This window comes from Lipotes vexillifer, unplaced genomic scaffold (genome assembly GCF_000442215.2).
Source record: "Lipotes vexillifer unplaced genomic scaffold, Lipotes_vexillifer_v1.1 scaffold86, whole genome shotgun sequence".
In the NCBI taxonomy this organism is placed as follows: domain Eukaryota; kingdom Metazoa; phylum Chordata; class Mammalia; order Artiodactyla; family Lipotidae; genus Lipotes; species Lipotes vexillifer.
The window spans coordinates 3,081,848-3,092,749 of record NW_006785406.1 but is presented as its reverse complement, the minus strand read 5'-3'; the positions used below and the strand labels follow the sequence as shown (position 1 = coordinate 3,092,749).

The window sequence follows — 10,902 nt, the reverse complement described above, 5'->3', positions numbered from 1 at the left end:
CCCTACTGTGTGAGCTGAGAGAGACTCCGCCAGCTCGGGCCCACCAGCCCTGGTGCCCCGGCCCCGGGCTGAGAACGCGGCCCTCAGGCCAGGGAAACCTCGGACCCCCTACGCATCCCTGTCTTGGTTTATGCTGGTGGGAGGGGCTTCTATCCCCGCAAATGTGACCTGAGGCTGCGTCATGCCCTGATGGCCTGACGGCCTGGGCTGCCTCTGTCGCCCCTGCACAGCCCCCATATGCAGCGTCCAGTGAGCTGGGCCCTGGCAGGGCAGCCCCACGGGCCTGGGTTACCTGTTTTGATGATGGAGGTCTGCGGGTGGGCGCTCAGCATCCCCTTGTTGTAGAACTCACTCTTGTGATACATGTTGTTCTCAAACTGCCTCAGAGATTGAGGAGGCTTGAGCAGCTGCCAGTTCTTGTTGTCCGGGAAATGGTCCTCGATGAACAGTGCAGGGTGGGTGAGGAAGTAGAATTCATTGTAGCTGGAGGGGGAAAGTGGGTCAGTAGTCAGGTGGGGGGAGCAGGCCCCGGCTGTGCAGAGGGGCGGGGGGGCCCACAGGGTGTCTTTGGGGTCTTCTTTGGGCTAACGTATCCTAGGGGGGGCCCAGCCACTACCCAGTGGGAAGAGGCACCATTTCCAACCCTAACGTGGGTGCTGCAGATGCCCCCTCAGTGGCTGCTTCCATAAATAGGAGGTGAGACAGGATCTGAGGCCCCTTTTAAGAGAAGGCCACTGCCCAGGAGGGGCTGTGACCAGGCGGGGAATGGGCTGCCCCTGCTCTCAAAGCCAGAGAGATTTGAAGGGAGCAAAGCCGTGACCCACAGACCAGGTGCCAGTGGAGTGGAGGGAGGGCAGGGAGGGAAAGCTTGGTGCACCAGCTCCGTCCACATGGTGACCTGATGTGAGTAGCTGTGCAGGTGGGAGGCCCTGATGTGGGCCCTGGGGCTGCCTAGACACGGGTCTCTGGAGGTCAGTGATGCAGATCAGGAGAACGGGGGACTCATCCGACATGGGCGAGCCTTCACTCGACCCCAGGTGAGCAGCGCCCAGAGCTGATGCAGCAAAGCAGGGGTGTGAGTGAACGCGTCCTGCATGTACGGGCTCCGTGCACGCACTTGTATCGGCCCCGCGTGCAGGACCGTCAGGATTTTAACTGCACAAGTAGCGCCGTGCTCTCATTTTTCTGGATGAAAAGGCATCTGAGCTGCTGGTGGACATCAAGATCTAGCACGAATGTCAGGGCCTTAGCTTAAGGCAGGAGCCTCAGAAGACAGATGCGCTCCAGCCCCCGGTACCCAGGCCACCCTGCCCCGCTGTGGTCACAGGGAACCTGCACACACCAGCTCCCCTTCCTGCACACCAGACCCCCTTTCTCAGAGGTGGGATTCAGCTGCATTCAGCCCAGAGAGCAGGAGGAGGAAGCCCGGTGTCTGCGAGAAGCAGTAGGAGAGAATTCTGGCAACTGTAACACGGTCAGTGGCCAAAGGCCTGAGGGGAACCTACAGACACTTAGAGAAGCTTCTCAGCCCGGCCTTTCCTTGCACTTGCCCTGTGGGCAAACACTGTGCTTTTAGCACTTGGGTGGAGGGAGCGCTGGGGAGCCAGAGGGGGGATTTAGACAGTGGAGAGTGAGGTGACAGGAAGGCCTGGGCCCTTAGCACTGGCCTGGAGCTAGCTCACTCCCTCCACCAGAGGAAGGGTGGGAGCAGCCAGCAGCACACGGAGGAGGCCCCCCAGCTCTCCTTCCCCTTCCATCCAGCCTTCTCCACCTGCTGCCTCCTCCATCTCCACCCACCAGGCACCCCGCAGAACCGAGGTACTTACAGGAAGGTGAATTTGGAGGTGGTGGAATCCACCAGGCCGCTGCCCCAGGTGCTGTCCACCAGGTGCCATCTCCCCTCCAGGAACACGGCGTTCCAGGCGTGGTCAAACTCCCCAGAGAAGCTCTGCCCCGGCTGGTAGCCAAAGCCCTTGGAGTAGCCAGGCACGGTCATGCACTGCACGCCAGCGATCCTGGGGCGGGACAGGGCTCTGAGAGGCGGCTCCTGCTGGGCCTGCGTCCGGCACCACAAGTCTGTCTGTCTGTGGCCCCAGGCCTTAGGCGCATTTGCTGTCCGGAAGTCCCTCCGGGCCTCTCCTCTTCCCTGCCTCTCGCCCAGTCACATACACACAGCCTTTTGTCTGCAGAGCTGGGGGACAGGGGGACACAGGGCTGGCTGGTCCCTCCGGCGCAGCCTGGCTGCGGTCCCCGCTGTCCCTCCAGCCTCTACAGAGCACTTGGGAATGTCTCTCCCCAGAGCCTGCCTGAGGGCTCCGCCGGCAGCCGCAGGAGGACAGTGGTGCAAGAGTGAGGGGTGCCTAGCGGACACGGAAACCAGGGGCATGCCAATGCTCTCGACTCGACACACGTGGCTGGGGAGCTGGGTCGAGGTGCCACGGGTGGGGCGTCAGGCAGGGTGCTGCACTCGAGGGTGCGGGAGAAAGCTGAGCCCACCTCCACCGCCACGTCCTGCCCGCAGACGCCTGTGCGGGGACCCCTGGGGCAGGCCAGCCGGGGTCCCCATCTTGACCTGGGGAGGACTGGCCCACTGCCAGGGCCACCACGGCGCATTAAGGCCATTTGCCGACTGATCGCCCTGGCCACGGTTTCAGAGTCCCCTGTAGCTGTTACTTTGGGAGTGGAATTGCTGAGCGGTCAGCCCGAGCTTTTATCAAGACCCCCTTGACAGTGTGTTCCCCCACTGCTCACAACCAAGTTGGCTTGCATGGTGGGGCGATGGGCGCTGGTCACCTCTGGGGACCAAATGGCAAGCTCTAATCTGGGTGCTTGTAGCTGGAACACTGAGGCCCAGACCTGGGCTGTGGGCAGCACCGCACGGCCACGGCAAGCACCCCGAGAGTCTTGCCATGGCCAGCTGGCCCTCTCCTTCAACAGCCCTGCCCCCACATGGCAGCTATTCTGGCGCAGGCCCCGGTGCCAGCCCTTCTGGGGCCTCTGTGTGAGCTAGAACAAGGTGCTTCTTCTTCAGGACACTTTCCTTTCACTGTGGAAGGTTGGTGTAATCAACGCCCAAACCCATGATATCCAGGATGTTCGTGATGGCCCATCGGATGGGGCTTAGCACGAGCTGCCCGCTGACTCTGCCCTCCCCTTGCACGAACTGGGGCTGTGCTCCGGGTGTAGGCCCAGCCTGAATCAGGGAAGCGGCCTCGGGCAGCTGGGGTCCCTCCAGGAGCAGGTCTGCAGCCTCAGTTGCTCTGAACAAGAGGCCATGGAGTCTCAGGCTAATGGGGTGAAATGGCCATGCACACAGGATAGGAATGGGGAAATTTTCCGTATAAAAACGACCATTTAATTAACAATTAGTAGAATATTGGATTAAATACGACTTATCTCTATTTACATGTCATTTGTTGAGAGACCTTGTGAGGCAAAATATGGAGCCTGCAAATTACCAGATTCCACCTTGCCATGGGGGCCGCGCACATGCCCACGCGGCCTGAGCTCCCCTCTCCTGCCAGGGGCAAGCCTGCTCTGCTGAGGCTCCTTATGGGCTGGGAAGTTTTGCAGCCCCCCACCCTTCTGCCTGCCAAAAGGACGTCCAGGTCTCCCTGGCTGCCTAAGAAATCCCACGGGAACAGACCAGCTGGGCCCATGGGGAGGATTTCGGGAGCACTTAGGGGGTGGGAGCAGAGAACGAGAGAAACCAGATTCCCATGGATGTCAGGATTCTGCTGGTAAAAGCCAACACGGACTCCCTGGAGCAGAAGGGCCGCCCAGAGGCCCGAGGCCTGGGAGGGGTGGGCCCAGGACCCCAGGGGAGGGAATTGCAGCAGGCATGCCTGGAGAGCCGCCTTCTCATTTAGCTGCAATGGGATGAGGCCCAGGGGGTTTGTTCTCAGCCTGTGTGATCTGAGTGAGTTTATAGTCTTAGAGGAAACAGCCGGCAGAGGGGCGAGGCGAGGGTCGCATGCCAGGCCTGGGAGCTTGGACTGAGGTACGTGGGAGGTATGGGGGCACCTTCCATAGGAGGTAGGGCTCCATATACTCAGAGAGTGGACGAGGAGAAGGAATGTTGTGAAAAACATTTAACGAGGTAGGAGATGCTCCTGACACGCTGTTAACTGACAAGAGCCTATAAAACCCCGCCATCAGCACAAGGTGTGTGTGTGTGTGTGTGTGTGTGTGTGTGCACGCGCGTGTGTGCTCATGCATGGAAAACAAGAGATGGGGGAGGGCAGAATGAGAGAGACAGCACAAAAGTCATCTGGTCTCTTAGTGATGGGATTATGGGTGATTTTAATTTTCTTCTTTAAGCTTCTCTTTATTTTTAAAATTTTCAATAATGATTATGCGTTACTTTTCGAATTGGAAAAGAATCCATAAATACTACTTGAAAATGACACTTTTAGTGAGTTATTTTCCTTTCTTGCCCGGAACGTCGGTGCATATGAATTTCTAGGATGATGTGGAGGAGTGTGGAGTACTGGGACAGCAGTGTTTACACAAGGGGCTGCTTTGCAGGAAGGGAGGGGAGCTGCGGGCCTCGGGAGGGTGTCTGCTCCGCTCTGAGCGAAGTCAAGGGGGGAAGGAGAGGTGCTGAGCGCCCATGCGGCCTCCAGGTGCTGTGAGAAAGATGGCGCTGGTGCTGATGTGGGCAGATGGCTGGCTGGAGCTCTGCCGGAGTGTCCTCCTGGGAGAAGCCATGTCCCCGGGCAGAGGTATCCTCCCACCACGGGTGTGAAGTGGAGGTCAGAGTTGAGCACCAAGTAGGGGAATAAGAGTGAACACCACGCCCCAAGCCTGGAAAGGGCTGGAGGGGGGAGAAGCGAGTGGCCAGCTGTCCTCCCAGAGGGCTCGGGGCTGGAGGCGGTGGTGACTGGGCTGAGCCGGGAGGGCGGGGCTCACCCCAGAGTGACCTTGCCAGGCTCACTGTGGGCAACACAGAAGTTTGGCATTAAATGATCTCTAGGGGTTGATTCTCTTCTGACAGGCTGAGGAGAAGCTGGGAGGGCCGTGGGGAATGCCTAGGGCAGAGTAAAGATGAAAAAAACCCCTCAGCTGTAAGCTTCTGCCATGCTTGACTATGATATGAGGATATTTTATTACCTGGCAGCAATGTGCTAGATGAATTGGACAAAGAAGTCATAATGTAAAGCATTATTGTTAATAATCCATAACTCTCATGCAAGGGTGTGGTCCTAGTAATTCTAGCTGCTGGTTGCTAGACAGATGACCCACGACCATCTCAGGTCGTTAAAAGATCACCAACTGTATACACCGCAAAGCACTGTACCAGGTGCAGGCACCAGGGGATAATATCACATATATCATTTCAAAATGTAATAAATACTATAACATAATAAATTGTAATATTCTAAACATAAAGGTCACTGGCCACCCTAGATGTGCTCATAGTCGGAAGGGGGCAGATATGTGAACCGACACGAAAATGCTCGTGATAAGCATGGCCCTTTCAGGGAACCCAAAGGAGCAGGAATTTGCTGGAAAGCTCGGGGAGAGCACTGAATAAGCGCAGAGGACGAGAAACGTTTCCACCTCTCAAAGAACCCCAACCAGCCATCCTAGAGCCCCAAATATCAGCCAGGGAGATGTATCTAATAACCTCAGCCTGTAGAATCTTGGTTTTTACTTTTGACAGTTTTGAAAATCCCAACACCAGTGGTTTTATTGAGGAGGTGATGGATCCAGACTGTGACTCATTTTAAAGAGACGATCTGGGCCTCGGCAGCAGGGTTGCTGAGCGGCCTGGGGTGGGGGGTGTACCCTGCACATATCAGCCCCTGACCATAGTGGGCTTCCTCACCTCTGACCACTTCTCCCAGGATGTCTGAGCCACACAGAAAAAAATAAAGGGAGAGTGGGAAGGCTATAGGAGAGGCAGTGAAGCATGCTCTTTTTTCCCATCTTTATGAAAACATTGTGATTTCTAATAGTAAAATTAGGAAACATGGTTTCATTAATGTTAAGCCCAAGGGCCAGTTTAACTGGGCAAATGTGTGAATTAGAATTTTTAGGGCCTTGCTGTTCCTGAAATGGTCCTCAAGAAGGTCATAGAAAACAAATTTATGGTTACCAAAGGGAAGGTGGGGGAGGGATAAATTGGGAGTTTGGGATTAAAATATACACTCTACTATATATAAAACAGATAACCAACAAGGTCCTACTGTGTAGCACAGGGAACTATACTCAATATCTTGAAATAACCAATAATGGAAGAGAATGTAAAAGAATATATATATGTATGTATAACTGAATCACTTTGCTGTACACCTGAAACTAACCCAACATTTCAAATCAATCTTTTTCAATAAAAACTAAAAAAAGGTATATTATATAAATCTAAAAAAGGGTAAATTCTAAACTGGCAAAAAAATTGTGATTTCTATACTACAGCAGGACATGAATAACCATGATTTATGTTTCACAATTTATGTAGTTGATTTCTTGTAAATTTGACGGTGTCTTCATATCTCTGCTATATGGTCGGTCCCCTTACCCTTTTCTTATACCACCACCCTTACAGCAAGGTCAGTAACTGTAATCACGGTAATAATTTTCACTCCAAAGCCCTATTTAGAGCCTTCTGAGGTTGACTTCAGCGGCCTCCTCTCTGACAAGTGAGGAGTTGGCAGTTTAGAGAGGGAGGCTGACTTGCCTGGGGACACTCAGTAGTCCAGGGGCCAAAGCAGCGCCAGGACTCATTTTTCCTGATGCACAGTTCAGTAGGCTCTGTAATTGCACCAGCCCTTTTGTACACCGAGATTTGTTTTAATCTATAAACTTCTGGGTGGTATACAGAGTGAAATTAAAGGCTGGTTTGCTATAGTGATGTAATTCATCTTTGTGAGCACTCTCCTTTGGTGTACCTATAAGGATGGGAGAGTTTAGATGCCCCTTTCAGAGGCCGTATATGGTGAGGATAATTTAAGGTTATTTAATGTATCCAGCCTTCTGGGCCTTTGGAACCAAGTGATGTTCTGGGATGGTCTGGGGCATGATGCCATGCAGCAGCACGCCACTGTGACAGCTGGAGGATGCATGGAAAACACACTGACATCTGATGGGTGACAACGAGTCTCCTCAGCACCAAAGTCTCAAACTGGTAATAAGCTCCTGGCCTTATCAGAAGTCCCTGGAAAATCTGCTAGCTGGTGGTGCCAGCGCGGTGATAACGGGGAGAAATTGCACTGGAGGCTGACTTAGTGGCAGAATTCTGGGGAATTAAGCTTGACCCTTGCAAGGAAATGAAGCAAAATTCATGAAGGCTGTCAGGGAACTGAGGCAAAAGGAGAGACATCAATGCTGGATGAGAGAAAGTCAGAAAGAAACTGGTCCAGAAGTTACAAGCAACAGTGCTAACAAAAAAGGTATATTGGTTACTTGGGAAAGACGATGAAGAAATGAATGACATTGCAAAAATATCTGAATTCCCCACCAAATTACTTTATTAAATCAGTCTTTAATGAGGCCACTGCAGGGAGGTGGAATGGACTGGCAGAAGTAATGACAGCCGTGTGGATACACCTCTTGCTAAGAGGCCACCTTGACAACTAAGCAGGGGTAAATCAGCAAGTGTGGATTACACGTCTTCAGTTATTAAGGAGTCTGGTAATGAATTTACCAAACCTTCTGCAGTTATTTTAAAGGGAAGGGAACTTAGGAAAGATGCATGGACGAGGTTACTGATCTTTAAAGCCAAAGTTAAAGGAATTCAGCGAACTGTGAGCTATTGTTAAATGTCCCAGGCAATACAGAGAGTATTTCACATGGTAACTGCCAGGTTGGAACCTAGCTTTAAATGATGCAAAACGTTGGGATGTGTTTTAATGATCAGCTTCAGGCCAGAATACGGCCGTTCTTAAGCATCTGGACCAGGCCAAAAGAGCTGACAGTTCCACTCAAGGCCAACGTCAATTTTCTGAGCCTATGTGAGTCTATGTGGGTCTGTAGGAAAGTTCTACAGAGCGAAGACACTCCAATACTGTGGGGCGACAGGGAGGATTAAAAAAAAAAAACAATCCCCAAGTCAGGTTAGCAAACTCCAAACTGCATGTTCTCATTTAGTCCTGCAGTCCTGCCAGTAGGCAATAAAGTCCCCAGTGTACAGATAAGAAAACTGAGGCTCCCAGAGGCTTAGTGCCTTCCAAAAGGAACAAAACTAATAAGTGGTACATTAAGGACTGGAAATCAAGGACTGGTAAACTAACTGAGGCCTGGAAGCCTTTCTGCTATAAATCTGGTACTCCTTCCATACCATGCTAAGAAGGCTTCTACTGGATAAAGAAGAATATATTCTATGACTTAAAACCCTGAGTGTTTTCAAGTTTGCAAATTGAGATGAAAATGCTGAAAGGTGCTAGGCACAAATAGAGCTGAACACAGAGGGAGGGCTATTCCATTATTTAAAAAGAGAAGAAAGTCCATTTCATACAAGTCTGCTAGGAATATCCTGTCATTTCCTGTCATGGAGGGCAATCCTGCACATTGTGTGTAGGATTCTGAGATGTATATTCACAGGGAAAGCAGAAAGGGTCCGGGGAGACGTATGAAGACACAGAAGACCTATAAGACCTATAAGAAGAAATGAGCACAGGCAAAGCCTACATGACAGAACAAAGTCCAGAAAGGAATATGACAAAATGTCAAGTGTCATCTCTAAGCGGTAGGATTCGGGTAACTTAATTTTCTTCTTTGTGCTTCTATGCACTTTATAAATCTAGAGTTAAGTTTTACTTTTAATTTACAAAAGTGAGTTAAAGAAAAGCCTAAGCAAGACCTGAGCTGGTGTACAGGTGTGCTGACGGCACCCCGGGAGGGGGAGGGGGGCCTTCCTGCAGCGGGGCCCAAAGAGCATTAGGGAGAGGAGAGCAGAAAGGGCCTGAGGAGCTGGAAGTGGGGGGAGCGGCGGAGGCGGCAAGGCCGGTAGGGAGATGAGGCTGCAGCTGGGAGGACATTATGGGGCAGCGTAAGCTTTTAGTCTGGTTCAGGAACCCAGGGCCTGGGAGCCTGGGCAGGGGCCCGGTGAGGATCCCGGTTTCTGGAGAGGCCCAAAGGCATGTGGGGTGCCTGGGTGTGGGGTGGGGTGGGAATGTGGGGCTTGGGAGACGGGTTGCACCTCTGCACCCTGACCCGCCATGGGCCCCTCTAAGAGCAGACGGTGAGCAGGAGGGGTGGAGAAGCATGTCTGTGCTTGCTGGGTGTGGGAGGCTGGACCGCTGGGGGTCAGGCAGGGACTGGGATGCGTGTCCCCCAGGAGCAGGACATCCTGTGGCCGCTGTACAGCACTGACACATCACGCCCACCCGCCCGTGGACTCTTAAGTGTCCGTTGCTACTCTTGGTTTGATGAATTGCCCCGTGCAGTCCTGGCTGGCTGATGTCTGGGTGCCTGAGAAGACCGGCTCCCAGAGGGCTGCAGGGGCAGTGGGCACAGTCTGTCTACACCCCTGGGGATGGGATTTTCAGTGGTCCCCAGGGCTGGCTGACTGTTTCCCGGGGAACACAGCAGACCTCAGAGAGCAGGCACAGGAAGCTGTGCCGGTCGGCGGGGCTCCCCCAGCCTTGAGTCTGTCTCCAGGTCACCTAGAACCCGCAGTGAGGTCTCCAAACACAAATGAGAGCAGCCACTCGCCTGCTCTCACCCACCTGGGCAACCTGGCCAGGTGTTCTCTCCCAGAGCAATGGAAACGGAGCCCAAAGGCTCCAAGAGACCAGCTGCTTCCTAGTTATTCAGTTTTTCCAACTGACAAATCTTTTCGGGGGTGGAGCTTTTGTTTGCCCCAAGAGGGCCCCTGTGCCAGCCCTGAGGACAGCCTTTCACAGTCCTCTTGGTGCCCGCAGTCACTGTCCTTGCGTTCCCAGATCTGCCATTCTTCTAACCTTCAGCTGCACAGAGATGCAAGAAGGTGGAAAAAGGGCCTTTTATAACCAAATTATCTCTGTGCATTCATCTGCCATTATGTTAATGTATCCCGAAGCCCGACAGATGGTACAAAGTCAATTATGCTGGTGTTAAAAAGGGAGAAATTGACCTTTTCAGGACTCACTTGGATTCAGAGCAGAGTTTGCAAACTCGGGTTTCAGGCCTGGCACGTGGGTGAAGGCGCAGGGCGCTTGGCAGGGGGAGGGGCTGGGTCAGGGTGGTCAGCCCAGGACGCCTCTGTACCTGCACATTCTCTCAAAGAGCCCAGCGTAGCCATCACAGTTGGTCTTCTGGGTCTGCAGGATGGTGGTGGGTTTGAAGGCCTGGCGGTCCTTCTCCTGGGCGGCCTCGATGTCATACTCTGGAGGGCAGAGGAGGAGGCCGTGGGGAACCAGGTCCCTGGAGACGACCCGGCTGGTGCAGAGGAGAGAGGGGTCCACCACCTGTGGCACTGCCCCTGCCCTCCACTGTACTTCCAGCATCACTTGGGCTGGCCTCCCTCAGGCCGGGGAGAAACTGCTGTGGACTGAAGGGAACAGGGGCCCAGTCCAGGTGCTATCTGGCAAATGTCCCCTCTGTGTGGGTGAGGGCAGGAAGAGCAAGGCATTGGCTGAGGGGCCACTGGCTCCTTAGGCCTCGTAGGAGCGGCTGGGAGGGGAGGGACAAAGACAGCACTGGGCTGGGGTTTGCCTGCGTGTCCCCACCACAACGCAGCTCTGCAGGCGGGGCCAGTGAGGCTGCTCACCCATCCTTGCGGCAGCCCCCAAGGCCAAAGCCTCACACTGACCTGCAGGGGGCAAACTGAGCTACTATTAAAACTTGTCCCAAATAGAGAAGACAGACTCTCACTTCAGTAACAGTAGAGCTTAAGGCATGGGGGAGGCCCTGAGGCTGAATCCCTGTGGCCTTTGAGGGCACAAAGGAGGTGTGTGTGTGTGGGGGTGGGGTGGGGTG

General features: G+C 53.6%; 1 protein-coding gene across 2 annotated transcripts in view; it reads right to left on the bottom strand.

The window, feature by feature from the left end:
* KY (kyphoscoliosis peptidase) overlaps window positions 1-10,902 on the bottom strand; it is a 47,234-nt gene that overhangs the window by 6,107 nt on the left and 30,225 nt on the right. For both annotated transcript variants that reach the window (XM_007457545.1, XM_007457546.1), the window contains 3 exons: window positions 10,192-10,309; window positions 1,827-2,015; window positions 293-483 (listed from right to left, as the gene is read on the bottom strand). In XM_007457545.1, coding sequence (XP_007457607.1) covers window positions 293-483; window positions 1,827-2,015; window positions 10,192-10,309 — 498 coding nt within the window. The remainder of the gene's footprint in view (window positions 1-292; window positions 484-1,826; window positions 2,016-10,191; window positions 10,310-10,902) is intronic.